The 27,732-nt window shown below is 46.1% G+C and overlaps 12 protein-coding genes across 12 annotated transcripts; 7 read left to right on the top strand and 5 right to left on the bottom strand. All coding sequences in view use genetic code 12, as the record gives it.

The window, feature by feature from the left end:
* Positions 1-85: 85 nt before the first annotated feature.
* Positions 86-802, top strand: CXQ85_002186 (exosome non-catalytic core subunit; the record flags this gene model as incomplete). Its single annotated transcript, XM_025485873.1, has 1 exon — positions 86-802. One exon carries the CDS (start codon positions 86-88, stop codon positions 800-802), a length of 717 nt encoding a protein of 238 aa, XP_025341338.1.
* A 98-nt stretch (positions 803-900) lies between these two features.
* On the bottom strand, positions 901-2,645 carry DBF2 (serine/threonine-protein kinase; the record flags this gene model as incomplete). The annotated part of the gene is made up of 2 exons (XM_025485874.1): positions 901-2,065; positions 2,092-2,645. The coding sequence occupies 2 exons, from the start codon at positions 2,643-2,645 to the stop codon at positions 901-903; spliced, it is 1,719 nt and encodes a 572-aa protein (XP_025341339.1).
* An 897-nt stretch (positions 2,646-3,542) lies between these two features.
* On the top strand, positions 3,543-4,430 carry CXQ85_002188 (SDR family oxidoreductase; the record flags this gene model as incomplete). Its single annotated transcript, XM_025485875.1, has 1 exon — positions 3,543-4,430. One exon carries the CDS (start codon positions 3,543-3,545, stop codon positions 4,428-4,430), a length of 888 nt encoding a protein of 295 aa, XP_025341340.1.
* Positions 4,431-5,614: 1,184 nt separating this feature from the next.
* FRP3 (putative ammonium permease) lies at positions 5,615-6,433 on the top strand (the record flags this gene model as incomplete). Its single annotated transcript, XM_025485876.1, has 1 exon — positions 5,615-6,433. One exon carries the CDS (start codon positions 5,615-5,617, stop codon positions 6,431-6,433), a length of 819 nt encoding a protein of 272 aa, XP_025341341.1.
* A 194-nt stretch (positions 6,434-6,627) lies between these two features.
* CXQ85_002190 (DNA-dependent ATPase) lies at positions 6,628-10,594 on the top strand (the record flags this gene model as incomplete). The annotated part of the gene is made up of 2 exons (XM_025485877.1): positions 6,628-6,663; positions 7,166-10,594. The coding sequence occupies 2 exons, from the start codon at positions 6,628-6,630 to the stop codon at positions 10,592-10,594; spliced, it is 3,465 nt and encodes a 1,154-aa protein (XP_025341342.1).
* A 168-nt stretch (positions 10,595-10,762) lies between these two features.
* CXQ85_002191 (uncharacterized protein) lies at positions 10,763-11,611 on the top strand (the record flags this gene model as incomplete). The annotated part of the gene is made up of 1 exon (XM_025485878.1): positions 10,763-11,611. The coding sequence occupies one exon, from the start codon at positions 10,763-10,765 to the stop codon at positions 11,609-11,611; it is 849 nt and encodes a 282-aa protein (XP_025341343.1).
* A 2,365-nt stretch (positions 11,612-13,976) lies between these two features.
* On the top strand, positions 13,977-15,530 carry EFG1 (KilA-N domain-containing central transcriptional regulator EFG1; the record flags this gene model as incomplete). The annotated part of the gene is made up of 1 exon (XM_025485879.1): positions 13,977-15,530. One exon carries the CDS (start codon positions 13,977-13,979, stop codon positions 15,528-15,530), a length of 1,554 nt encoding a protein of 517 aa, XP_025341344.1.
* Positions 15,531-16,623: 1,093 nt separating this feature from the next.
* CXQ85_002193 (uncharacterized protein) lies at positions 16,624-17,211 on the bottom strand (the record flags this gene model as incomplete). Its single annotated transcript, XM_025485880.1, has 1 exon — positions 16,624-17,211. The coding sequence occupies one exon, from the start codon at positions 17,209-17,211 to the stop codon at positions 16,624-16,626; it is 588 nt and encodes a 195-aa protein (XP_025341345.1).
* Positions 17,212-17,439: 228 nt separating this feature from the next.
* On the bottom strand, positions 17,440-21,488 carry MNR2 (putative Mg(2+) transporter; the record flags this gene model as incomplete). Its single annotated transcript, XM_025485881.1, has 2 exons — positions 17,440-20,182; positions 21,061-21,488. 2 exons carry the CDS (start codon positions 21,486-21,488, stop codon positions 17,440-17,442), a joined length of 3,171 nt encoding a protein of 1,056 aa, XP_025341346.1.
* Positions 21,489-21,643: 155 nt separating this feature from the next.
* Positions 21,644-22,690, bottom strand: CXQ85_002195 (D-arabinose 1-dehydrogenase (NAD(P)(+)); the record flags this gene model as incomplete). The annotated part of the gene is made up of 1 exon (XM_025485882.1): positions 21,644-22,690. One exon carries the CDS (start codon positions 22,688-22,690, stop codon positions 21,644-21,646), a length of 1,047 nt encoding a protein of 348 aa, XP_025341347.1.
* A 98-nt stretch (positions 22,691-22,788) lies between these two features.
* HOF1 (formin-binding protein) lies at positions 22,789-24,795 on the bottom strand (the record flags this gene model as incomplete). Its single annotated transcript, XM_025485883.1, has 1 exon — positions 22,789-24,795. The coding sequence occupies one exon, from the start codon at positions 24,793-24,795 to the stop codon at positions 22,789-22,791; it is 2,007 nt and encodes a 668-aa protein (XP_025341348.1).
* A 1,063-nt stretch (positions 24,796-25,858) lies between these two features.
* RCH1 (Rch1p) lies at positions 25,859-27,199 on the top strand (the record flags this gene model as incomplete). The annotated part of the gene is made up of 1 exon (XM_025485884.1): positions 25,859-27,199. One exon carries the CDS (start codon positions 25,859-25,861, stop codon positions 27,197-27,199), a length of 1,341 nt encoding a protein of 446 aa, XP_025341349.1.
* Between the last annotated feature and the right edge of the window lie 533 nt (positions 27,200-27,732).

The following is a 27,732-nucleotide window of genomic DNA, read 5'->3' on the forward strand; positions in this document are numbered from 1 at the left end:
GTATCTCGCGCACGTGATCTCATCGACTGTAGCGCTCCTACTACTTGGTTCTCATACAAGTCCTTCAAACGGACGAGTACCAGCAATGAGTGATATAAAGGTACAGACATCGGAACTAACAGAGGTGGATGGCTCAGCTAGGCTTACTGTCGGTAATACCACTGTGCTTGTTTCGGTAGCTGGTCCCATTGAAGCAAAACCAAGGCAGGAGTTGCCCACACAGGCTAGTTTGGAGATTGTTGTACGCCCAAGTCGAGGCGTCAGCTCCACCAGAGAAAAAGTTCTTGAAGACCTTCTTAGGTCTGTGCTACAGCTGACTATAATCCGTTATCGTTATCCTCGTCAACTTATACAGATAGTTGTTCAGTTTCTCACAACCGACGTCGATAGAGAAGGCTCTATTGTGGTATCTGGCGATACTGCTGCTTCCGGCGGTGCCTTCACGTCTAATGAGCTTAGTGCTGCTCTAAATGCAAGCTACTTTGCCTTGGTCGATGCTAATGTCGCTCTTTATAACTCCTTTGCATCCATTTCTGTTGCTATCGATAGCGATGGTAAAATTATTGAAAACCCATCGTTGAAGCAGCTTCAAAACAGCAACAGTCATCATGTTGTGTGCTTTGAAATACGAGAAAAACAAGCTCAAAAAATGTTACTTGTTGAAAGTGACGGCTCGTTCTCAGAAGAACAGCTTCTCAGTGTAATAGAACTTGGAGCTGACGAGTGTCAAAAGATTCACAGCACTATCCAACGCCCTATTGTTGAAGAGAAGGTCAACCAGGACTTCATTTGGGCAAACTAATGACTCTACATAAACAAAATTAACCGGTCATGAAATGATAATATAAACTCAAGAGAACACACCAAAAATAAAAATCGTGAGAAAAGAAAAAAAGCTTTCTAGTATAATGTAGCCAAGGGATCCAAACGGTTACCACCAAATCCACCTTGTGGGCCAGCAAGCAAGTTGATCTCTCCGTTTTGGAAACGATTGTTGGGGTTCAGCTTGTGCTTGAAAGTGAACCCGATGAAGTTGTTGGCGATCTTCCTACCAGGAGCCTTGGAGCCATCTAGAAGCGACTCGTTCTGTTCCTGACGGGCAAAGACGTCCTTGTACTTTGCCATGCTCTCTTCATCCTCGAAGTCGTCAAAGTAACCAGCATCCTCTTCATTATCAAGCTGTGGCGTGAAGGGAGGCGTCTTGGTTCTCAAGTGTTCCCAATCACGAATGTCATTGAAGTATGGCTGTGCTTGAACTTGCTTGAAGTTGCGCATACGGCTAGATGGAGAAGCGATCAATTTAGTGATCAATGCCCAAGTTCTATCAGAGAACACGAAACGGCCATCTCTTGTCTGAGGTCTTCTCAATGCGCTCTTCCAATGCTTCAAGTTATAGTATGTTTCATCTTGCTTACTACCACTGAATGGTGGGTAACCGCAAAGTGCTTCGAAGAGCATGCATCCCAATGACCAATAATCGATTGTGAAATCGTAGTTCTTTCCCTCCAAAACTTCAAGAGCCATATAATCGGGGGATCCGACAATAGAATTAGCAAGGTTGTGATGACCTTGTGACTGCTTGAAGATCTTTTGACGTTCGTACATGAGTTTGGAAGGCACCTCGTAGTGGTCCAAATCCTGTAAGTTTGCCAACTTCACTCTCATAGATTCAATACGGTCATTTGAGACAGTACCAGCAGCCAAACCAAAATCAGTCAACTTGATATGACCCTTTGAGTCTATTAAGAAGTTCTCTGGCTTTAAGTCACGATGGGTGAAACCAAGATCATGCAAGGAGTTGACCGAGGCGAACATTTCAGCGATGTAAAATCTGGCATGTGGAGGAATGAGGTAGCCAGTGTTGTTGAGCAAGGTTCTAAAGTCTCCACCAGGGACGAATTCCATAGCCAAAAAGACCTTTTCAGCGTCCTGGAAGGCGTACAACAACTTCACCAACCAATCAGACCTAGTGTTGGTCAAGATATCTCTTTCAGTCAAGACGTGTCTGGTCTCATCAAGCTTGAGCAAAAGCTTCTTATTCAAAATCTTCAAGGCGCAAACCTCTCTGGTATCCTTCTTTCTTGCCAAAACACCTGACCGTAACCACCTTGACCGACCTGGGTGATCATTTCGAAATCCTTATGCTTTGGCTTGATTCTACGTTTACGTAGAAGCGCCCTCTCTCTGCCAACATAGCTCTTCCACTCAAGTTGAGCTCTCTTTGGGTTGGCAGCATAGTTCTGGTCACTCTGCAAACGGGCCTGGACCAACTTCGATCTCTCGTGTCTAGAAATCACATAATCGAACATGTCACAGTAATAATCCAAGAAATAAAGCTGAGCGACAGATGTAAGTCTCTTAGTCTTTGCTGCATTGGCCTTTGAATGGAAATCAGGTCCCAAGAAGGAGTTCTGAGGCTGAAGCCTATTGATGTCGTTCTGAAGCTTTATATTATGAGCCTGAGGCGTCAATGGCTGAGACTTCCCCAATGGAGAAGTATGAAGCACCAGCTTGGTAGGCGAGTTGATGGGAGTGATGTTTTCCTTATTGTAAGGTTCCTTAACAGGAGTTCTATAGGAAGCATCAACATCCATCATGTTTGACTGGAAAGAGACATTCTCCAACGACTGGGAGATGTCAGCCATGTCCACGGCCCTATTATGGCGAGGGCTCCTTAAAAAAGTCATGGATCAACGATTCAAGAAGTCTGGGGAAAGAAAGAATTGATGGAGGGAGGGTGATGTTTATGGCGGTGAGAAATGTGAGGGTTCAGAATGTTTACAAACAAGCCTAACTGGGAAGTTATGACTCGCGCAAGGCCCTGCTTCTGTGCATATATTAAGATCTCCAGCAACGAATGGTAAATGACTTGTGGAGCAACTGAACAAAGCAAATGGAGCCGAAATAAGTCCATCCACTTTATTTTTGTTTATTGCTTGACATGTTTTGATGACGTAGCCGGCTGATGTATGTTTTGACAAGCTTCATATACATGCATGAAGCTTAAAAGCGTAGGTGACGGGTAACGAGGAATTTAAAAACTAGCAAACCTTAATTGGAATACTAGTCTATTTCCATTCATGTATGCCACCCAAGCGGTTACTTTATTCTTCAAAACTCAACTGTTTATGTTGTCTCGTGCCACTTTTAAGCTTCCAAGGGCACAAAATCTGGAAAGCCTGTCAGGCGCATCCATGTCGGAAAGTGAAAAATCAGTAGCGCAATTGCCATATCCAGCCGGGTAACTTCACCTTTGAGGAGTACCTTTGCCTCAGCAAGGTACGCATTCTCTAAATAAATCACAGTTTATCATCTCCTATCTGAGCGGAGATAACATAGCCTGAAGAAACGGTTTTGGCGTCAAATTGGCTTCATGTGCAGTGGAAAAAAGGGTTTACCTTTCTCGCTCCCAACATTACGTCTCGCGCTTTGTGCAACCTTAGTTAGTCCCCTCAGCTCAGTCACATGCCCGGTACCCAACTTTACATAGATATATCACTTAGCTTCTGGCAACCTTTCTAAACCATCTGTATATTTCTTCAATGACAAAGTACGCTTTAATTACAGGTGCCTCCTCGGGCATTGGCTACCAAATGGCTCTCGCGCTTCACAAGCGTGGATACTCGATTATTGGTGTCAGTCCTGAAAGGGACCTTTGGGGTATGAAGCCATTGCAGAAGGAGATTGGACTCGTTCCCTTGGCTTTGGACATCACTAAGCCCAAGGATGTGGAGGCAGCTGCAGAAAAAGTCAGGGAAATCACTGGTGGTCGCTTGGACATTCTTTATAACAATGCGGGCATTAGTAACCTTGGTGGACCAGCTATTGAGTATGATGACGATAAGTTGCGTCTCCTTTTCGACGTGAATGTGTTGGGTCACATGTACGTGACGAAGTACTTTAGTGATATGGTTATCAATGCCAAGGGAACTATTGTTTTCACCAGTTCAGTTGCTGCTAGAGTTCCTCTTTCATGGGTGTCTGCCTACTGTGCTACCAAGTCAGCCATTGACCAGTACGCTTTAGGCTTGAGAGCTGAATTGAAGCCATTTGGAGTGAAAGTGCATAGTGTCATCACAGGTGGTGTCAATACTGCAATTTGTGACCCATTGTCGACCCCCACTTTATTCAGCCCCAAGTACGACGTGCCAGGCATCTATGAAAGTATCATGGCTTCAGCCGATATGAGTAGAAACCCGAAAACCAGTATCAGTGCCGAAAAGTATGCCAACCAAGTTGCAGGCCAAATCACGAAAAAGAGAGACGTTGGTTTTAACATTTATCGTGGGTACAGAGCATACTTTTTGCATTTCTTGCGTTTCTGGTGTCCCTTGTGGTTGTGCGAGATTGGTATCCAGAGACACTTTAAGCAGTACGCGGTGCTCAGGGCGATTGCAAAAGTGGTGAAGAAGAGATCTAAGCAGACTTAGAGACAGGCCATTAACCCGCAAGACAAGACCCATGTAAGGAGATGGGTACAATGCTAGTGGGGCCTTTTTTTTGTGGGGCCCCGCAATCTATAGTGAAGTCTATTGATTGTTCAAGATGTGTAGACAAGCCCCACACTATGGTGCGGTGAAATCCTGGTGGGGCCTGAAAGTGAGATGGTGGTGAAGGGGATGAGAAAAAAAGGTGCCAAAGCCTCAAGATTGGGGAAACCCCAAGGGCCCAAACACCCAAAGGAAGAGCTATGACCGAAGATAGGAAATACTACAGCCATTCAGGACTTGTCGTAACGACGTTACAAAAATGACAAGTTCATCTTGGCTAAAAAAACAAGGGTGCAACCAGTGGCAGCGACACCGAGAAACGGAATACACCGAGCTTTTTCTGGCCAAGTACGGAATTGGAGGGTAAGGCGACCCCCATGATGAGAATTTAATCTTTTGTGGTGGTAACCCCAGGAAAGCTTTTTTTTTTTTCTTGTATTATCTCGGGAGGGTCCTCGTGCCGGGACACTGGAGATTCCCCACAACACTAGCACCGAAGAGGTGAAAAATTAAGGAAAGAAGCCTTGGGCCTGGCGCTTCGGAGTTTCGAGTTCCGGGGGTGGGTGCGTGGGATTTCTTAGGTTTTTTTTTTCGGTGGCAGTCGCAACCCGCAAGGCAATGGGCATTTATTCCGGCGTTCCCACCGCTCAGCGCCCTCGGAACTCTAACTTTTCTTCGCGGCGTCAATGGCTTCTTCAAGGTCTACACACGACTTAGTGCTCATCATCTCACCACCACCAATTTCTTTGCAACCTGGTTAAAATGTAACCACAAGTCATCGTACGATGTGCTGATGACGCACCCGTTTTCTATTTCGTGGTGTGGACGTGATGTGTATTTAAAGTGTTGGAGTTTCCCTCCTTTTTTTTCCCAATCGCTATTGATCTATTCACTATTTTGCACTTTCCCAAAACCTTCCCTTCCTGCCCCCGGAACTCATCCCACCTACCCTCGGAAACCCCACCCATCTTGCGTTTTTCCCTTTGGCTGCAAGTCCTAGCATTTTTTTTGGTTCTTATTTTTGCACCCGCCAGCTCTGCCCCACACGCCCTACTGTTATATAAATGAGTGGTCCCCAACAACCGGTGGTCTACATAATTTCTCAAACAAAGTCGTTTTCTTCAATGTCTGACTTGGAATCCCAGCAACCTCGCGACCACACTCTTGTGGTGGAACAGAACAATAACGCCAACTCCGGTGCCGCCCAAACATCCCATCCTAATGTTACCAGGATTTTACATGATGATGAGTACATCCACTTTGGCAACGAAAAATACACCAAGTCCGACTTGGTCTCTGCATTTGGCGGTACCCTTAATCCAGGTTTGAGTCCTCCTCCTAAACATGACTTGGCTAACCCTGCTCCTTTGGGCTTGTGTGGTTTCGCCTTGACTACCTTCGTTTTGTCTCTTATTAACTGTGAGGCCCATGGTGTTTCTATTCCTAACATTGTTGTCGGTTTGGCTTTCTTTTACGGTGGTGCTGCCCAGTTCCTTGCTGGTATGTTTGAAATTGCTGTTGGCAACACCTTTGGTGGTGTGGCTTTGTCCTCGTACGCTGCCTTCTGGTGCTCCTGGGCTGCCATCCAAATTGACTCTTTTGGCATTACTGCCGCTTTTGAAGACGATGAAACGTCACTTAACTATGCTCTAGGCATATTTATGGTTGGCTGGTTTATCTTTACGTTCTTCTTGTGTGTGCTCACGTTGAAATCCACCTTGGCATTCTTCTTGTTGTTTTTCTTCTTGAGTATTACTTTCTTGTTGCTAGCAATCGCTGAATTTAATGGTTCTACTGCTGTCAAGAAGGCTGGCGGTGTTTTCGGTGTCATTACGGCGTTCGTTGCATGGTACAATGCCTACGCGGGTATCGCCAATGACCAGAACTCTTACATCACCGTCAAGGCTCTTCAGTTACCTGACTTGCAGGCCAAGCAGGACTAGATGCTCCTCGAAATATTTAATGTGCTTTTATAGCCTCTAACTTATTATTGTTTATGATGATTTGCGTTGTAGTATTGGGCGGGTCCCGCATATCAGCCGGTTCCATATGAAATTTGCCTATTTTGTGGAGTGCTTTTCGAGGAAGTCAAACTTTCAAACGGAATTGGCCTTTGCAATAGTTTATTCTTCCCAATATGGGTATTCTCAACTTAAGATTCCTTTACGTTCCTGTGATAAGTGAAGGGTAGTCGAAACCGGTAAGTCTAATGCTTCAAGTTAGCAGCTCTGCTAGTATTTGGAACTCGTCATACCTATATATCAGCTGGTCTGATGGTGCTACTTCGTATAGTCATGTTCTTGGTATGGCTGCGAAAAGGAGAAACACATCTTGTAAGATATTCAAATACTTCTTCCAGGAACCCCAAAACAGCCAGTACCGATCTTTCACATTCGCAATAAGATTCCCAAGATTCCACACTTTTAATGTCTTACATGAATCTAATCAGGCCATATCTTTTGGCGCTGTGCTCCACTATGTTAGGAGCTTGGCCTCGTTTAGAAGGCTCTGTCTGGGGTGACAGAATACACAAGCGTAGCTGCCGTACCTGACTGATTCCAATAAACCCTAAAAAACTCTAAAACCCTATTTACAGTTAATTCACGTTGGTGTTGCTGGAGTCGGTTCCTTTGTCATCGCAGCACATGACTGTAGTCACATGAATATCACACTAGAGATACGCCTCTTGGGCTCATCATCCGGGGTCTCTGGACTACCACAAGGCAAGGGACATGGATAGCTTGGACGAGAATTTGGACGTGAAACTCGTTGATCAAGATGATTTGGAAACGTCCATTACCAAGAAGGCAAACCAGGCCTTGATCAATAAAGAAACAGAGCTAGACGAGAAGCGATTGCAAAAAGCAACCTCAGACTTGGACAAGACGGTCAAGAGAATAAATCTTCTTCAGAAACGTTTGGATAATCCACGTACCAAGCTTTCACAAAGGAAACTGTTGAAAGATGAAATTCAATGGCTCAATGAAAATGAGCTTGTTCCAAGACAGCAAGATGTGGATGATATAAAGGGAAGGCTTCGAGACAATCGAGAACTGCTTCAGGATGAGCCTTTGGCAGGGTCAAATGAAAGATTGGCAGGAGAATCTGAGCGTGATTTCCTTATACGAACGGGTAAGATCACTGCGTTTGGAAATACCACGGCATTTGCAGCCGAAGAACAAGACTCTAGATCCCATCAGCACTTACGAGCTCCAGGATTCAGTGATGCTGAGCAAGCTGTAAGTGCAACAGAAGTGCCAAAGAGAAGTCTTAGTATAAAAAGCGAAGATGAAGACGAGATTCCCGTGAAGAAACGGACAAGAAAGGCGCTTGATCTGGAGTCTGAGTACGAGGATAATGGTGAATCAGATGATAACGCAGGCGACGACTTTGCAGACCTTAATGAAGATATTGTGGAAGAACTTATAGATGCTGATACAGATGCGGGAGCCGTCGAGATGTCTCTTAGTCTGCGAAATGTGGACGATGGTGATGAGTTGGTGTATCAACTGCGTCTTCAAGAATGGACTCAACGAAGATCTCAACTACGGAAGGAGAAGTCTTCGAATGAAGTTGATTCAGACCTTCCCGAATGGCGCTTACCGCATCCTACTATCCCTGATGCTGTACTTAACGACAATTTCAAGCTTCCAGGTGATATCTATCCTTCGTTGTTTGACTACCAGAAGACATGCGTCCAATGGCTTTGGGAATTATACTCTCAGAAGACTGGTGGAATCATTGGAGATGAGATGGGTCTAGGTAAGACAATCCAGGTGATTGCATTCTTGGCTGGACTTCAATACTCTGGTCGTCTTGATAAACCTATATTGCTTGTTGTCCCTGCTACTGTCATGAACCAGTGGGTGAATGAGTTTCATCGCTGGTGGCCACCATTTCGCTGCGTTATTCTCCATAGTATTGGGTCTGGAATGAGCAAGAGCTCAATCAAAACGGAACAGCAGTTGGAAGCTCATCTAGAAGACGCAGACGCAGATTTTGATGCACAGATAAGCATGAAGTCAGCCAATAACCAAGCCAATGCAAAAGCCATTGTTGATAGAGTGATGGAGAAGGGCCATGTTTTGGTTACGACATATGTGGGACTTCGAATTTACTCAAAGCATATCCTTCCAAAGGAATGGGGGTACGTCGTCTTGGATGAAGGCCATAAGATTCGTAACCCAAATTCTGAAATCTCCCTTGCATGCAAACGGGTCAAGACATACAACAGAATCATTTTGTCGGGAACCCCGATACAGAATAACTTGACCGAACTTTGGTCATTGTTTGACTTTGTTTTCCCTGGACGTCTAGGGACATTACCTGTCTTTGAGCAGCAGTTTGCCATTCCGATTAACATGGGTGGCTATGCAAATGCTTCGAATGTCCAGGTTCAGACAGGTTACAAATGTGCTGTGATCCTTCGTGATCTCATTTCGCCGTATCTTCTTAGGCGATTAAAGGTCGATGTCGCCCAAGACCTTCCAAAGAAGAATGAGATGGTTCTATTTGTGAAACTCACGCAATACCAACAGAATCTTTATGAGAAATTCTTAGGTAGTGAAGACGTTAATGCCATTCTCAAAGGCAAGAGAAACGTTCTCATGGGTGTCGATATGTTGAGAAAGATTTGCAACCATCCTGATCTCATAGATAGAGAGATGTTGCTTCGAAAGAAGGGTCATAACTACGGAAACCCCACGAAGTCAGGAAAGATGCAAGTGTTAAAGAATCTCCTACAACTTTGGCAAAAGGAGGGCCATCGCACTCTCGTCTTCTGTCAAACAAAGCAAATGCTTGATATTTTGGAGAAATTCGTGGCAAACATGCGAAGAGTTGACGTTCAGAATGATCAAATTGTGGAAGAGGATTACTTTCATTACCTTCGTATGGACGGATCGACTCCAATAGGCAAAAGACAAACCCTTGTTGATTCATTCAACAATAACAAATACTTTGACTGCTTTTTGCTTACAACTAAAGTTGGTGGATTGGGTGTCAATCTCACCGGTGCTGATCGAGTGATCATTTACGATCCTGACTGGAACCCTTCCACCGATATCCAAGCCCGAGAAAGAGCATGGCGTTTAGGTCAGACGAAGGATATCACGATCTATAGGTTGATGACGGCAGGAACAATCGAAGAAAAGATCTACCACAGACAAATCTTTAAAACGTTCTTGACGAATAAGATTCTTAAAGACCCTAAGCAAAGAAGGTTCTTCAAGATGAATGATCTTCACGACTTGTTTAGTCTAGGCGACCCACAAGAAAAGGGAACTGAAACCGGTGACATGTTCAGTGGAAGTGAAAAGACTTTCAGAGGTAACAAAACTAGAAAATCTACGCAGTTGAATAAGCTGGAACACAAGAACGATGACGATCTATACCAAGTTGCCAGTATAATGGGTGTCTCTAAGTTGGACAACTATGTTGGTGATGAAGAAAAAGAAGACGACAAATCTAAGGATGAAAGTCGTTTAATGGAGGGTATTTTTGCCAATGCTGAGGTGGTTCATAGTACCTTGCAGCATGACGAAATCATAAACTCTAATCAGCAAGAGGTTAGCATTGTTGAAAAAGAGGCTGCAAGGGTTGCGAAAGACGCTGCTGAAGCACTTAAAAGATCTAGAATTCTGGCTAGATCAAATACAGTGGGTACCCCAACGTGGACAGGAAAGTTTGGTGTTGCCGGCAGGTTCGGGCCAAAGAGTAAAAACGGAGACGGCAGTAGCCGTGGCGGAACAAAGTCACCCTCTCAGTCGCCGGCTCCTGGTGCCTCCAGTGCAATCTCTTCAACATCTATTTTGAATCAATTGAGGCAAAAGAAGGCTAATAATGAAGGCGCTGTCAAATCAACAGGAAAACGCAAGAAGCTTACAGAGGACGATAAGCAGAAATTACTTGAGCATTTGATACAGTTTTTGCAGAAACAGCCCGAGGGATTCAGCAAATCTGACACTATACTCAAAGCGCTCCCTAAAACAGTGAACCTCAAAGATGAGAAAGAGATGATCTCGGTTAGATCGTTACTTCGAGAGGCTGCAACCTGGGATGCAACACAAAAGGGGTGGAGGCTCAAAGAGACGTTTCTCGAGTAGGAAGGTGCATTCGGCACTCGGCCCGTACAGTAGCGAAGACGTACTGCAGGAACGTCAAGAGCGCTAAAGATGGCAAAGACGCCGATCATACTACAGTACGTTAATGCGGTACTTATAAAGTACAGATGATCATCTCCCCAGTGGCTACTTTGGATATATATCAAACATATGCTTAGAATAGCAAGACGGTACGCCAGCCGATTTGTCGAGTCATGCCCACCACCAGTGTATGACACGGGATGTACCCATTGCGGGATTCCTGAGTTCCCTCCAGATAAGAAGATCAACTTTGAGCATAACCTCAATAGCACGGGGTCAGATCCTTGGAAGCATCTTCTTGTCTTTCTGCATGGGTTTAAGGATTTCAACAAGATGCCTGCGAAAGTGGAGTTCACCGCTGGGTCGGTGGCTAGTGAGATGACGCTGCTCAAACGATTGCTCAGTCCCAATCATCCAGTTAGTGTCACCAATGCACTCGTGGAGGGCATCAACGACAAACCTAATGGGAAGGAGAAGGTTTATTTATATCCAGACAACAAGGTTGTGGAGTTTGAGTTGAAGCATGCGCAACAGTTTGTCGAACACTATTTATTACCAAAAGAAGAGGAAGTTGTGGAAGTCTTCAATCCATTTGCGCCTGCAGTGCAGAAGTCAAAGGGTAGAAAGGATCATTCGAGCTTATTCACCGAAAAGCCTATAGAAGAAGATTTGGTGCTCATTTGTGGACATACACAGAGAGATATACGATGTGGGCTTCTTGCACCGTTGTTGGAGCAAGAGTTTGAAAAGGTGCTTGAGAAGGAAAAGCTACATCATGTTAGAACAGGGCTCATCTCGCATGTTGGTGGCCATGCCTATGCGGGAAACGTGCTCTACTTCCCTAGAGATTGCAGTAAGATGCCAATTGTATTCTATGGACGAGTGTTTCCTGACCTCGTGCAAGGAATTGTAAATACTACGATCAAAGACGGTAAAATCATCAAGGAGCTTTACCGTGGCGACGTTCATAAAAAATAGAAAGATACAAGATATCCATAGAGATGTATGTAGTTTGCAACCACAGCGTAGAATAGCCAAATCTACGTGAAAAATACATACTTCACAGCCATGGCTTTTTTACCAGCCACACCAACCCAAACTCCCCTCTTCCACATCAACTCCAGACCATCAGACGCTACTGTCGAGCGCTTGTCCCAATTACCTCGAGTAGAGCTGCCCTTCGGCAGTGCATGGAAGCTGTCAAATCGTGCAAAGCCTGTGTTATCAGAGACACTAGAGGCAGTGCATGGAAGAGAACGCGATGCGACTGTCAGGCGCTCTGCGATCGCATGCGAGGTGCAAGGCGACGCACTGGGTTCAAGACAGCTTTTGACATGCTTAGCTAGCGCCACGTCAAGGGCCCTTGATGGTTACAAAACACTAAGAGATAAGAAGAGGTGGTGGGGTTGGGGAAATGAAAGGGAAAGACAGCAATCCAGAGAGTGAGTGGCGAGGAGGCGCAGAAAATTGAGTTTTAGCGAACGGCATTTTCACGGTAGAGTGCCGTATGGCTGGTAGGTAAAAAACAACAAACACCACGATCCGTGGAAAAGTGCCGATAACCCTCGTCGATAACATCCCAGATGGAAGAAGTGGCTCGATTTGCCAGCGACAATGGACCACAATCAGAGATAAAACTAATCCACACAATACGCAATAAAAATCTACATATACAATTGCTAGCAAATCCATGGACAATGAGCAACAAGGCCATGTCCAAGAATAGTTTCCCCTGCCACAATAAACCAGGCTGGAATTCCAAAAAAAACATGAAAAGCAAAAAAAAAAAAAACCTCAGGCAATTCTTGGAGGGGGCAAGATAACTCCAGGCCAGCAAAAACTCTTTGTCTCCACCTGAACATTTAAGTAAAGACGCCTTGTTGTGGTAGCGATGAATCAGACGATAGCATGGGCTTTTCGGAACCGTGCATGGGGTGCGTGCCGCAAGGCTCCAAAGACGCCAGCACGGCACGTCGAAAAGAGAGAAACAAACGAATTCTGGGGGACAGTGGCTCTCGCTGTTGAATGTGTGTGTAGGTGAGAGGTGTTTTGTGTGTGATATGTGGATTTGGAATAGGGGATCTGGCGGTGCTGATCTGGACAAGCGTAGGTTTCTTCTTCTTCTCCTATTCCGTTGAATTGCTTAGGGGAGGGAGGAAAAAAGAAGAAATAGAAGAAGGAGGCACCCTACCTGCACTAAGATGCGCCAACGACCTCGCCTGTGCACTAGAGCAATATAGTTTCTCGAAGCAAGGAAGACCGACCAATGTCTTGGGAATGTAGAACCTTCATACTTTGACACTGGGATCTGCTTTTTCTCGAAGTGCTAGGCCTGCTGGCATTGTTGCCTGCTCTTTGCTTACACTGCTTGTTAATAGCTTGGGCTCACGCATGACACCATGCATCCCGTGTGCACGCCGACGCTACACCCACTCGTGCACTGGCAATACACGCTATTGTACATGTCGATTTACACGAAAGGGTGGAGAAATAGGGCCAGCAGAGAGAAAAGGTGGTGGCATGTTAACGAGATCTGTAGTTGGAAACCTGCCTCAAACATGTACGGCTTCGATGGATGCTTCGGTTTTAGACTTGCCACAGAAGGTGCTTCGCTGGCGCTAGGCAATCATTTCTGCAATTGCCATCCACTATTTTGCAGGAGGCGCGACAGTGCATTGCACCGCATGGCTCGTTGAAACACGCACAACCAAAAGAGGGGCTAGAAAATTAGGAGAAGAACGTAAACGGCTAAGTACAATATCGGGTGTCAGGAAATCCATCAAACCCTAAGTTTTGTGAGTTTTACCTTCTTTTTCCCATCATTTCACCATCTCAACGTGACCATGCTATTGCTCAGTGGCCGGCCTCCTTGTAGACTGCCTGCACGGATGTGTGCAGGCCGCATTGTGGACGTGCCGTGACCCTGCGGTTGGCCAATAGGCGACACCCGTCATGCACATGCACTCGAGCGCGGGTCTGCGCAGCTGCACATAACCGTCGCTTTGCATCATTGGATGCCGTACGCTGCTCATGCTCAGATTAGGCCTCTGCATCCGATGTGCACCGACTAACGCTCGAATTTTTGTTCCTTACATTATATTGTTTTCAACAACCCAAGTCAAAACTTTCTCCTTCACCTTTTTTTCTTCCTTATTCCAAACCGGTGTCACCACAACTAATCCCTTTCACACACCGGTCTATTCGCCTTCAGCCCTCCCTGATTCAAAAGTCCTCATCGCCGCTCCGCTGAGGATCTCGACAATCAAAACAAAGAGCTAAACTCATCCATCCTTTCTTCCTGGATTACAAGGCATTGCAACACTGCTCCCCTTCTCCCCAGAGCATGTCAACACAGCAGTTCCAGTATCCTAAATCTTATTATCAGCTGGAGCCATACCCATACCAGCAACAACAACACATGAACGGAACCGGAGGACAGACCCAAGGTCTGAACCAGACCCAGCAGCCTGCTGGCCAGTCTCAAGGACAACCAATGTCCCAACTGCAGTTACTTTCTCAGTACCAGCAGCACCCTTACGGGCTGTACTACAACCCAGGCCAGCTTCCTATGCAACAGATGCAGCAGCCTCAACCTCAGCAGCAGCAGTACCAACAGTACCAACAACAACAGCAGCAGTCCCAGCAGCACCAGCAGGGTACTCAGGGGTCTGACTACTCGTCGCACTACCCTGGTTACTCTAGCAGCTCGGCGCCTTACAACCAGTACCCTGTTTATCAGCAAGGTCAACAGCATGCTCCACAGGGCCAGGTTTACGGTGCTCCTGCCAACCAGTCTGCTCAGCAGGCACCTTCTGGTTCCACCTCATCCACGGCGCCTTCCGTTCAGTCGGGACAGCCACAGCCAGGTTCCGTCTCTGCTGCCACTACCGGTGCACCAGCGTCCACCAAGGGCTCTGTGTCGTCTGACTCATTGGGCGGTAATGCCAACTCTGCAGTTGGTCAATACCAGCCTCCAGGCATTCGTCCTCGTGTAACCACCACCATGTGGGAAGACGAGAAGACCTTGTGTTACCAGGTTGACGCCAACAATGTGTCGGTGGTGCGTAGAGCTGACAACAACATGATCAACGGTACCAAGCTTTTGAATGTCGCCCAGATGACGCGTGGTCGTCGTGACGGTATCTTGAAGCTGGAGAAGGTTAGACACGTTGTTAAGATTGGTTCCATGCACTTGAAGGGTGTGTGGATTCCTTTCGAACGTGCTTTGGCTATGGCCCAACGCGAGGGCATTGTTGACTTGTTGTATCCTTTGTTTGTCAGAGACATCAAGAGAGTCATCCAGACCGGCGTTACCCCAGCTGCCCTGGGTAACTCCAACTCTGGTGCTACTTCAAACGCGAAGAACACCCCTCTCGTCGCCAACTCCAACAGCACTTACCCATCGACCTCCACTTCTGGTGGTGGCGCCGCCGCTGCTGGTGGTTCGTCCAACCCTAATGTCGGTTACTACTCTCAGTACCCATCTCAGTACCCTCCAGCAGGTGGCGCTAGCTCTGGCTCTGGTGGTGGTGCCGCTGCCGCTTCCAGCTTAGGTGAGTCGTCGTCGGCTGCTCCTCAACAGCAGGGCCAACAGGTCGGTCAGCAGCTGATGTACCCATACTCGCAGCCATATTTTAACCAGTACTACTCCTACGGTCAAGGCTCTGGTTCTGGCGGCGCTGGCTCCTCGGGTTACTCCTCTTACTCTGCTCCAATGTACTCGTCATACGGCTACAACCAAATGCCTGGTCAGCATCAACAGGCGCCTTACCAGGCTCAACAGGTCCACCAACAGGCTCACCAACTGCAAGCGCAGCAACTGCAGCAGCCTCTGGGCCAGCAGGGCTCTCCAGTCGACGATAAGAAAGCCGATTTGAAGGGTGAAGCCAAAAAGTGAGGTAGTTTCGCCAGCCGCGAACCCTAATGTGTACTATAGCGAGTCGAGAAAGCCTGAGTAGTAATTGTTGTCATGCTATTTTTATTAGATCTAAAATATTCTGTACCAGTACCCAGTTGTAGTGAGGAAGTAGAATGGTTGCAAAATACGCATCTGCGAGACCGTTGATGGACCGTGCATCGCTTGGGCTCAAAAAAATTACCACAGCTTACATGGCGCACACGCCTGCGCGCCCAAGCGAGAAGTAGCATCTTCACGAACAATACCCATACTACTTACCTTAAAAACCCACCAGCCTCCACCTTCCCACTACCAATGCACTTTCACCATCTCCTATAACACTACCATACTACCCATGCCTGGTTGCCTTTGTTTGCCCCGTACATTCTGCATCCACTGATCACTGGCAGTCGATGCACAGGTGGATGCATTGCGCACGCGAGAGTCGATGCAGTGATCAGTGCTCAGCTGTCAAGACGTAAGCCGGTGGCTGGTGCACTACGCGAGACTTAGGTTTGGAAGAAGGAGGGGGGTTGACAAGAAGGATGGTTACGAATGTGGTTGCGTTTAAAGTATGTAGGGTGAAAAGCTGGGCAGACTGGAAGTGCCTGAGGCTCGACTGAGACAAGGTGTGGTCGCTTGGGATGCCCGAAGATGTGAAACAGGAGAACCGTCGCCCGTCTAGGAGGCCTAAGCCTGGTGGGTACTAAGCCAGTAAGGAGAAGAGGGTTCGAGAACAGTGGAAAGTGTTCTATGAATGTTATTTGTGTATGGGTAGGGCCCGATTAGGAAGTACCGTGTAATATGCTTGCTTCCATGGTCGGCGGCCGTGGAACGAAAAGCCTCCATGAAGGTGGCTAGAGTACCAAGTTGCATGTTTTAAGACATTTATAGTTCTTTGGGACATTATGATCGGGTACGGTTGCTTCCAACGAGTCTATGAGATCTTTGAAGGCATTGAGGGCAGTTGCCAAAAGCGTTTTGCACCCAATGCGGCGCCAGATGTGATAGGTACCCGCTAGTTCTACATCCACATAGTAAACACTTTTTTTGTACTTATATACTTCAATGGCTTGCTGTGACCCTTCCAGGTTTAATCAGACTTGGATCTCACCTCGGCGGGGTTGAGGCTATCGTATTGCCTCTGCACACCCTCCAATTGCTTTCTAAACGTGGCGATATCATTCTCCTTCTCCTTGATCAACTTACGAAGCTCAGCAGCCTCCTCCTGTTGGTCGCTGGTCTGGCTATCGCCCTTGCCGGTCTCAACACTGGTGGCTGCTCTGTACAGCTCCTCCTTTGCCACCAACTTCTTCAAGATAGTGACAACAGTGAAAATGGAAACTTCCAAGTACAAAACAGCTCCAGTAATGTAAAGATTACGCTGGCTGTAGAACTTGGATGCCAATTGGTCGTACCTGGCAGTACCAACCTCCCTGGACTGTGGGAATCCATCGGAAGTGTGGTATTTGTTGAGTTTCTGGACACAGTCGATGAATTGAAGACCCAACATGACTGTTGTAAACGCCCATCCGCTCTTGAAGTTCTTGCTTTGGTTCAATCTCACTGATCCATTGACGAGCTTCTGTCTGACGGCAAAAGGCAATGGCACCAACAAAAGCAAGAGGTAGCTCATCTCGAAGACGAGAAGGCCAAAGACGAGGGACATTTGAAGACTCATGGTGGAAAAACGTGGGTTTGTTAGAGTCTGGAAGAAAGTTTTTGAAGATCAAAAGAATCAATTGCTATAAACCTTTGCTGGATTATGGGTATCAGGAATTTGCGCACTACGCAGGATCCGGCCAGATCAAGCTGATTGCTTCTCTGGCTGTCACTCATCTGCGCACCATTCAATTTTGCACCCAATTTTTAACATCTAGAGCTTATTGGCCTTATTGTACCTTCAAGATTAGAGGTTGTACACCTTCTTAGCATAAAGATAGGACGAAATGCTGAAAAGGAAGATGCCGAACAAAATGCCCCAAAACCATGTAAGCCCCGGTGCATCTTGTCCTGGGACGATACAGTTCATACCCCATAAACCTGTCACAACGTTCACTGGCAACACAATTGTACCGATAACCGTAATTTTTCCTAACACGTCGTTTGTGTCATTGTTAACCTTAGTCATATCGATATTGATCTGCGCCAAATAATTGGAATGAGACCGGGCCAAAAGCTTCTCGTAGTGGTTGAGCGATTGGACCATAGTAACGATATGATCCTGAATGTCTCCCAAGTACATCAAGATTTCTTGCTTGGAAGAAGATCTAGTAGTGATGAATGGATTGTCTTCTGCACCTTTGACGACATCGCTCTCACTAAAACGCTTACTGTAACCTTTGATCACATCAGCTTTAGTGCTTAGAAGACGCATCACAGACATAACTCTCTTACGGCATTCGCCGATTCTTCTCAACATATCACCTTTACGTTTCCAGGCAACGATTCTGGACAGGTCTGTGCTAGTAGTGGTACTAGTTCTCGAACGACCACTGCGCTTCGACCCCACAGAAATGTAGTCTGGTCTAGAATTACGCTTTCTCAAGCGCAAGAAATCGAGCTTAGAAGGCTCCGGATTTTCGACGATCGACTTGGACCTGTGACGACGAATGAAGACATCGTCACCTCCAGAGTGCCTTGGTCTTTGCTCGTGGAAATCAGCGATCGATTCTTCATCAGACTCGTCGCTATCATCACTCGACTCTCTATCACCCGAATGCATCCTCATAATTTCATCTTCAATGAGGTAGACTTCAGACTCGATACTATCAATCATAGGGGCGAACGAGTCGGTGATATCATCAATTAATGCGTAACATATCCAATCAGGAGATACCGTCAAATGATCCTTGAGCATACGAGCACGGCGACGGACGTTGATGGGATGAGGTGTAGCACTAAAATGGAATGTCAAAACACCATGCTTGAACACAATCATGTACATATTCAAGGGACATAATTCGCCGTTTCTGATTCTTTTGGCTTTTGATTTGTTTGATGAAGATCCCGATCTTTTAGCATTGGAACGCATCATACCATCGTCTTTTTTGAACAACAAACTTTTGAGCCAATCAATGCTAAACTTGCTTGTTTGATTGTTGTATTCCATGAGCTTGCTGATTTTCTTTTCGTGTTCCTTTGCTTTCTGCTTTCTGCGTTCGTAGACAATGTCAAATGAAGTAAAGCAAAGGAAGTAGTACAGATTGAACATTTCAACCTTCTCTCTAGCTTCGTCCATGAAGATATCCTCGGTTGTCAATGGGTGCAAACCGAAGGTTTTTGAAATGACCTTCATTTCTTCTTCCAGGGGGTCCAAAATGTCAAGCCAAAAGGGATCTGGGCGAGTTGAAGGAGATGTAGATAGTGAGTTCACAGAGGTAGTTCCGGGATGGACACCTGCGTTGGCGAGAGAGGCATGAGAAGCGCCAGCCTGTGGAGTGCTGCCTTTGAGGTTATGAGCAGCAGCTGAAGTACGACTAACAGCAGGAGGGACAGATCCATGTCTGCTATGGTGCGCTTCTCTTCCGTTGGAACCATCGGGATGAGGTTCAGCGCTTGGAGTTGCTGCGCGAGGCAGTCTATGGTGAAAAGACAGGTGATGTGGATCAAAAAGCTCCTTGAGGGCATTCTTGATATAGTGTTCGTCAGTAGTATCAATCTTTTCGCTATCAGCAATGAGGCCAGCAAGAGTAGGAGAATGGAGCGTTTTATCCAAGTCCTCTCTGAAGTATGTGAAGCGGCATAAGGCGTCTGCTTTGGCCTTCGTGCCATTATTGAGGATAGTATGGATCTTCAGCTGAGAGGCTTCCCATGGCTGAAGTGGTTTTGGCCTGAACTTAAGCTGAGCAGACTTTTGATCCCAGTTATCCACCTCGTTGATCTGAACTTGGTTCAAGAGAGGAGCATCCTCTTCATCGTCGGGAGAGGCGTCTCGCTCGTTTTGCGAATGTGAAACACGTCTAGCGACAGGGTACCTGAAGTTAACCTCGTTGATATCAGATTCTTCTTCTTGTAATTCATCAAGCTCTTCCTGGATGTATTCCTCCAATACCTCTAAGTCAGGCCATTTATGAGACTTGCCTGTGCCACCGTCTTCATCATCATAGTAGTCAAGGTAGCAGACATCATCCAACGAAGTAGAGTCGCTAGAATGTTCTGAAGGAGGGTTCAGCTCACCGAACTCAAGCAGAGCGCCAGAGCCATGGCTGTGGTCACTATAGTGGTCTTGTTGATCATGGCCACCGGGGTGTTGGTCCCGAGCAAATCTATCCATATCAAGCGCCACCAGTCCAAACCTATGAGACGAGTTCTGGGCGTTGTTCTGCTCGAGAAGGGTCTGTAAGTTGCGGTCTGTTAATGGAGCAAAGCTGCTTCTTCTGGTGCTTGGGTCATACTCGCTCTGGCGACGTTCCCTCGCCGAGGACGAGTTGATGTGCATAGCATTAAGTGAATTATGATCCACAAGGGTATTCAAGTGACTGTGGGCCCCCGAAGGCGACACTGGCCTCGAGTTGGGATGTGATTCTTGGGTTCCCTCGCGTGACTTATCCTTTGCCTGTTGCTTCAGACGGAGTTTTCTTTGCTTGGAGGATTTCTTTTTCGCCATGTTTAAGTCTTGGAGCTCGAGGTCCTGGGATATATCCTGGTTCCTGGAGGTGTTGCCTTTGAGTGCAGAAAAAGCTTCAATAGATACAAATCGCAAACCGGTAGGCTTAGATGGATTCTTCCATATCTCGTAGCAAGCTATAGGAGAATCAGGTTTGCAGAGCGGCTTCTCCTGCACGTGATCTGCGCGGCTTATCCTTCCTTGTACTGTTAAGCGACAAGGTGGAACATAACGATGAGGCTGAAAGGAAAAAGGCAGATTTGGTGCAGATATGGAAAATCTTGAAAATGGGTGGGTTTGATAGTGGGAAGTCTATTTGCTACGTTTTTTGGGGTCCTTGAGCTTTATTTTCATCGCTGTACAGCGTGTATATGTTCTTGGCTTTAGGAGTGCGATTAGGCTCTGTGGAAAGGTAAATCCAGCGTGTTCGGTTATCTGGCAGGTACTGTAAGCCAAGGTTGGTCGCTAGTGAAGTTTACTCGAGGATGTGCCTCTTTTGTGGCTTTAAAGTTGTTTTTATACGGATCCAACTGGTATATAAGTCATCTGTGGGCGATTTCCATGGGAATTCCGCTTTTTTTGCACCCAGTGGAAATTTTCAGTTTACCGCAACCAACACGAAATATGGGAAGGGCATCAAACACTTGAAAAGATTTTTTTTTTTCGTTTCGTGTATTTATTATTTTTCTCTGCATTTTGAATGGATAATATCATTGGCGGTTCACAACCGATACTAAATATAGGCTGGGTGTGATAAGGAAAGGTTCGTCTGCCCCAGGCAGCATACCTAACTTCACCAGGAGTGCAATGCTTCTTTCAAAATTGACAATTCATGTTTGGTTCGACAAGAAAGACGGTTCATTCTTTTTCTTTGGACTTTCTATTGAACATTCCCCATTCTTCTTCTCCTGATAGGCTTACTCTGCTTCTGAATCAGATCCATCGTCCTCGACGATCTCAGCCGACTTGACAGTTTTCTTTGTCGAAGAAGCAGAACTCTTCGAGTCAGAGCTTTCGTTTCCAGCTGCACCCTCGGTCTTCTCAACAGCAATCTTGGTTGTAGGCTCAGTCTTCTGTGCCTTGGTTCCACCCTCTTTCAATTGCACCAATGCACTTTGAATCTCAGCTTGGGCTTCAACCAACTTCCAGTAGGAGTCCTCTGTCAACGAAATACCCTTCTTTCCTGGCTTCTTCTCGCCGGTATCTTTGTCAAGATAGAACTCACGAATATCAACCAACGACACGCCGTTGTATTGGCGCACAGTGACCTGCTTTTTCTTATCTAACTCAACAACTAAAGCATTGCTGGGTTCCTGCTCGGATTCAAGCTTTCTCTTTCTGTATACCATTGTTTTTGGTTGGAAAGAAAGAGTAACTGAAGTGTAGATCTGGCTTCACTATGTTGCCATATGTACACTGCCTTCGCGGTGCTTGGGGGTACTAGTAGCAAGGGTTTATACCAATTATCCGTAAAGTTCAATCATATAAATATGTAAATTTTATTCTAGTGTAATCCAGATGGCCAAGTCTCGTTGAAGTGGTCACCGAATTTATCTATGGCTTCTTTGAACAACTTCTCGTCCTCTTCGCTCGCCTGGTCTTTAACAGAGTGGTAACTCTCCAAAGCTGAATTGAGCTCTTCGACGGTTGAAACTCCAAGAACAACCGAGGTCTTTGGGTTCCATTCATAAGGAACGACATCCTGTGGTTTCGTCTCAAAGAGCCAGCGTTTGAGCGCAAACCTGGTGGCTAACTCTGCAAGCTCAATATTATGTGTATCTTTGAAAAACTGGGCCACCTCGTCACTTCTTTGCCTCAATGCCAGAGGTGCTGGGTGGAATTCATGTGTCTTTCCTGAACGGAGAAGCGACATACTCAAGATCGAACCGTTCAAGAGCTTCTTGATGCCACAGTTCTTGAAGAAATCGTCATACAACTCAAAAAGAGCAGTGTTCTGAAGACATCCATGGGAATAGCTAAGGATACAGTCCACTGATCCAATGGTATCAGTATATTCATGAGCTGCCTTGTAAGCGATCTCATACAAGAACTTGATTGGGTAGCCAGAGAAACCGAACGACCTGATCAACCCTTCGTCTTTCAAAGCACGCAACTCCTTCAAAGCTTCAAACACCTTTGGAGTCTCCACAAACTCAACATCATGCATGTACACAAGATCAAGGTAGTCTGTATTCAAGAGTTCCAATGATCTCTTTACTGATGCTCTCACATGCTCTCTTGAGTAGTCAAACTCATCATCAGCAATGCGACCAGCTTTTGTACAAATGTAGTAACTACCACGGGACCACTTGCTCTCTAGCTTCTTAAGTGCCTGGCCAATCAACTCTTCAGACCTTCCGTAGTATGGAGAGGTATCTATGGCATTGAGACCCTTGGAGAAGGCAATATCAAGTATATCTTGGATCGGAAGTTGCGTTGGATCCTTGGTATAAATGAAGTTAAGAACAGCACCTCCAATAACAAGAGGAGGGAGGTTTTCAATGGAATAGGGCTCAACGACTTTGCTGGGGCCAATGGCTGGGAAACTCATGGTCGATGGTTGTACTTGAGTAGTTTGCTAGGACACCGTTTTCGCACCACTATCACCATACTACGAGCTCTTCATAAATACATGCATTGAAAACTATATTAAAACAAATGATCTCCCTCCTTAACGTAATTATATGGAACTAAACCGACATTTCCGATGTCGCTGCCACAGTTGTTTGCCAACTCGCAGACATACCAGTTATCCTCTTGCTTGTGTAGCACATACATGTTCCAGCCCTTCCTGAAGGAAAGTTCACCCTCTTCTCTGGCATTATAGGTATAAAGAGCTTTTGCCTTGGCAACATACTCGTGGCGAGAAACAGGGGTCACTTTGTCTATCATTGAGTGCAAGTCCATGAATGATTTCGTTGGCGATTGCAGCGAAAACCGCTTAGACTGTTGGGATTGAGGCTTCACTGGGGTCTTTTCAACAACAGTTCTCATCAGGTCGTCTTCGCCCATCACGCTGTCAACCATAGATTTAGGTCTTGGTTTTTGGGGAGTCTTAAAGGAAATAGAATCGTATCTTGTGGCTTGCTCTCGAGAATCATCCACAAAGTCTGACTGGGGACGGTGGTTCATGTAGTTTGTCTTCTCGGCAGCTGGGTTGGCCTGGCTCCTCACAGAACGTCTGAACTGATTCACGTCACCATTGCCACCAGTATTGAGGTCCTCGAGAGCTTTAGCAATAAAGTCCATGGAGAAGTCCTTTGTGATCGGAACATTAGGTTTCTGAGGCTGTGGAGAAGGTGCAGCGAACGTGTTGGTCCAGTCTTGCAGCCTTCTGTTGATCCTTTCTTGAACTTCCAGTCTTTCTTTCTTCCGAGGAGATGCCCAACTTCTTGCTGTCTGAGAGGTATAGTTCGTAGGGTTCGAATAGTCCAGCCCATTGGAAGCACTGAACTTCTTACCTGAGTCAAACACATCGTCATGCTTGTCTTCCGGACCCGAAGTGTATGCACTTGTTTGTGATAATTGTTTCCGGAGCTCTCCTTGTGTGTCTCCATTGGGCTCTCTTATTGGTGGTAGACTCTTATTCTCAGGTACTAGTAGCGTAGGCATTCCCCCGTTGGCACCTCGGCTTGGAGAGCCAGCTTCTCCAGTTCTCCTCTTTGGAGTTGCCTTTGTTGGACTGTTCTGTTTGCTTGATGGAGCGGATTGTGTGGAAAATGTTCTGGTGAGGATCTGGGAGAAGTCTGGGTCCTTGAAATCAGCAAGATCATACTCCATGGATTCTGAATCCTCGTCATATCCTTCGGCAAAGTCAATAAATTGAGGAGCTTTCGAAATCTTATTTCCAGTACCATATACCTCAGCAAAATCGTGGATATCTTTGGGGGCTAGAATGCTAGCAAAAGAGGTCCTGGCAACATCAGCCAGCTGATCCCAGTCCACACAAAGAGAAGCAATATGGTTGCAGAAATTGAAACAGTTGAGTTTGCAAATCTGAATCCTTTCGATTTCTAACTGGTAGATGTTCAGCAAAGCAGCACGCCAGTCACGGACCCATATCTCGTGGATCTCAGCACATTTATGGATACTCTTCAAATATTGATCTTTAAGAACACTGGCATTCTTTTCAGCCTTGGCAAGTTTACTAGTATTCTTTTCTAATTCCTTTCCCCATGTGGTCTGGCACTGTAGTTGTAATGTTTTGATCAGATGGCACTCGGCTCGGTACCTATCCTTGGTAGCATCAAGATGAGCAAAGAAGTCTCGCTTCTTGGCCAACACTTTTTGCATATGGCCTTCAACTTTGGCAACATTGCTCTTATAATTGTTGTAGAAGGAATTGAGTTTCTCGTGGTTATGGAAAGCAACGCTCTTGATGAACTTTTGGTTCTGTTTAACCATATTGGAGCTTTCGATCTGTAGTTTCTCTAAAGCAACCTTGATGGAACCAGTCTCGCCGGACCCTAGCGTATAAGACCCCACTAGCTTGTCCAAACGCTTATTGTATTCTTTTTCAATGGCCACTCGTTCTTTGTAGAAAGTAAGAAGCTCTTGGAGAGTCGTCAAGGAGTGCGCTAGACGAGTCTGGATCACCTGGAAGCCAGCCTCTTGCTGGCCCCAGAAACGGTTCACAAATGCCGTATCTGCCGACATCACGAAGCGGGTAGTATCGAAGAGTGAAAAGGTGAACTAGGAAGTGTAATTTGTTGATGCTTGTCCTGGCACATCACTGGCATTGAACAAGCTTGTTTACATCCTTCCTATTGCGGTAAGATTATGGTTCTCCAAAGTGCAGCGAACACTCCAACGCCGCAGGGTCGTCTTTGTGTATTCTTGACGTTGCCGCTCTCGTCTCCAGCATGAAAGCTGGATGAGGGTGGTCAAGTTGAAGTCCAATTTTACTGTTTGATGTAGGGTTTGCGAAATGGTTGCAAAATGCATTTTTCGCATCTACTCTTGCTTACTGGCCCCCTGAAGAAAGCCACTACTACCACCACAAATTAAAAAAGCCATGACGACTTTTCGAAATTGCAGGAAATCATAAAGGTTCCTTATATGGCCAGCAGTGGTCTGCTTTCGGGTTTTGACTTTGTACTCTGATCGCAGTGGCACCGTAGACGAAGTTAACTCTATCCATCCAATTGGGTGTTTAATGTGGGGCACGAAAAAAGCCTTCTGCATACCAAAGTCAAATACAAAGAAACAAGCACAAGGCTGAAGGTGAAAAATAATGAAAAATGAGCCTTTCAACTCCACAACCTCCATGAAACCATTTCGAGGCAGCCATTGGCTACAACTGGTTATTAGACCCTTCGCTTTGCGCAATGCATGCAAGCGATTTCGCAAAGTCAGCGGTTGTTCTTGCGTATCCACAGTTGGATAAGGTAATTAAAGAAGGAGAAGAAGGATTTTTTGCTTCCTCGGTTGAACGGTCACTGGGAAGCTTCTGTTACGTTATATGTTAGTTTTTTTGCAGGTTCCGTTAATACCGCCTTGATTGCCAAATTGGGACACAGCGCCGGTAACATGACGTCCTGGCTCAAGACTCGGAACCTTCTCATCGATCCGGCGGATCGCAGGAAACACGCACGTGACGTTAGATAGTTCAAACCTGACTCTACACAAGCTCTAATTCTAGTAGACATACACCACAGTGAAAAAGTATCATTTATTGCTTTGTTTGAAAACCATCTTCGTCTTTTAGAAGCTTATAGAGATGCTGTACGAAGAGTTCAAAGCGACAAAGTTTTACAAGTGGACCAAGAAGGTGCTCAAGTTCCTACTAGACCAGTGGTTCTTTGTGCTTTTGGGTGTGTTCGTGTTGCTAGCATACTTTTTCCCGGAATTTGCTAAGCAAGGTGGTACCATTAAAGCCCAGTACTCCATTGGCTATGGTGCTGTTGCCGTCATCTTCTTGGTTTCGGGTCTTTCCATGACCACCAAGGACTTGTTCTCCAATATCTTGCACTGGAGAGCTCACTTTACCGTTCTTTCATCGTCTTTCCTTATCACTTCGGCCATTATTTACGGCATTGCATCAGGAATTAAGGCATCTGGCGATAATGCCATTGACGACTGGTTGCTTGTGGGTATGATCGTCACACACGCCTGTCCAACGACTGTCTCGTCTAACGTCGTTATGACAAAAGCTGCAGATGGTAACCATGTGTTGACCACCTGTGAAGTGTTTATTGGAAACGTATTGGGTGCTTTCATTACCCCAGCTTTGGTCCAGATGTACTTGACTGGTACTTGGGACTTTGGTAACCCTACTCACCAGGAGGAAAGACAGACAGTACTGGATCTTTACGGAAGCGTGATGAAGCAAATTGGTCTTTCTGTATTTGTCCCATTATTTGTGGGACAAGTTCTTCAGAACATCTGGCCGAAGCAAGTGAAATGGACCCTTACAACCTTTTATCTTAATAAGGTTGGATCCTTCATGTTGCTTTTGATTATGTTCCAATCCTTCTCCACTGCCTTTGCACAGAATGCCTTTGAGTCTGTTTCTCATGCATCAATTATCTTTTTGGTGTTCTTTAACATTGGAATTTACCTTTTCTTTACCGTCTTGGTGTTCTTTTACCTGCGACCATATTTCCTCGTTAGGATCTATGATCACGAGCCCACTGAACAAGACACCAGGACATATACTTGGGGATATAAGCTTTTCCGCCCATTTTATTATAACCGTCGTGACACAGTTTCTGTGATGCTTTGTGGCCCTGCCAAGACGGCTGCTTTGGGTGTGTCCTTGGTTTCTTCACAGTATGGTGCTCACAACCCAAAGTTGGGTGTTTTGCTCGTGCCATTGGTGCTTTACCAGGCCGAGCAGGTGCTTACTGCCCAGGTTTTGGTTAATTTCATGAAGAAGTGGGTTCACGCTGAGGACAAACCAGCTGAAGATGAGGAGGCTGTAGGAGCTCCATCAGATGAGACGCAGCAGGATGCTGTCAAGACGAGCGATAGCGAGACACACTACGGAAGCATATCAGAGCAGAATGATAACGAGAACAGTGATGAAGCAGTGGTAAGCACCGCACGGGAGGCTCGGTAATTAATACTTAAACTGTGAGAGATGAATCAATTAGAGTGCATTTACGTGAGATATGAAAATTCATACATGAAGGTCATCATGGACAATAGAGGTAGCAAGCTTCTCAAGTCCAGGCTGGTTGAAAAGCCTGGTCGAGGGGAGAGGACGCCTTTAGGGCAAGCCCCTAGGAGCATGATTAAACTATATAATTCACCCTGGAGGGAGACAATATGGGGTAGTGGCTCTTTTTGGTCTGGTACCAAGAGATGAGGCGGGTTCGGAGTTTGAGGAGCAATAATGTCCACTTTCATGTGACATACCATGATCCATTGATCAATGAATCATATATATGACTGTCGCAGACTACAAAAGAAAAATGAGCGACTGCTAACTTGGAAACCCAGCTGATGCTCCAATGTCTTGGACGCATACTGGGGTCTTTCTGCAGGACCTGAAATGCACACCGATAACAAATGAGCGCCCTGGACCACGGGGTGTGGAGCCTTGGGCTGAGGGAGAGGCTTGGAGTTTTTCGAGATATTGACACCGCCTAG

Source organism: Candidozyma haemuli (assembly GCF_002926055.2).
Source record: "Candidozyma haemuli strain B11899 chromosome Unknown C_2014730914, whole genome shotgun sequence".
Classification (NCBI taxonomy): domain Eukaryota; kingdom Fungi; phylum Ascomycota; class Pichiomycetes; order Serinales; family Metschnikowiaceae; genus Candidozyma; species Candidozyma haemuli.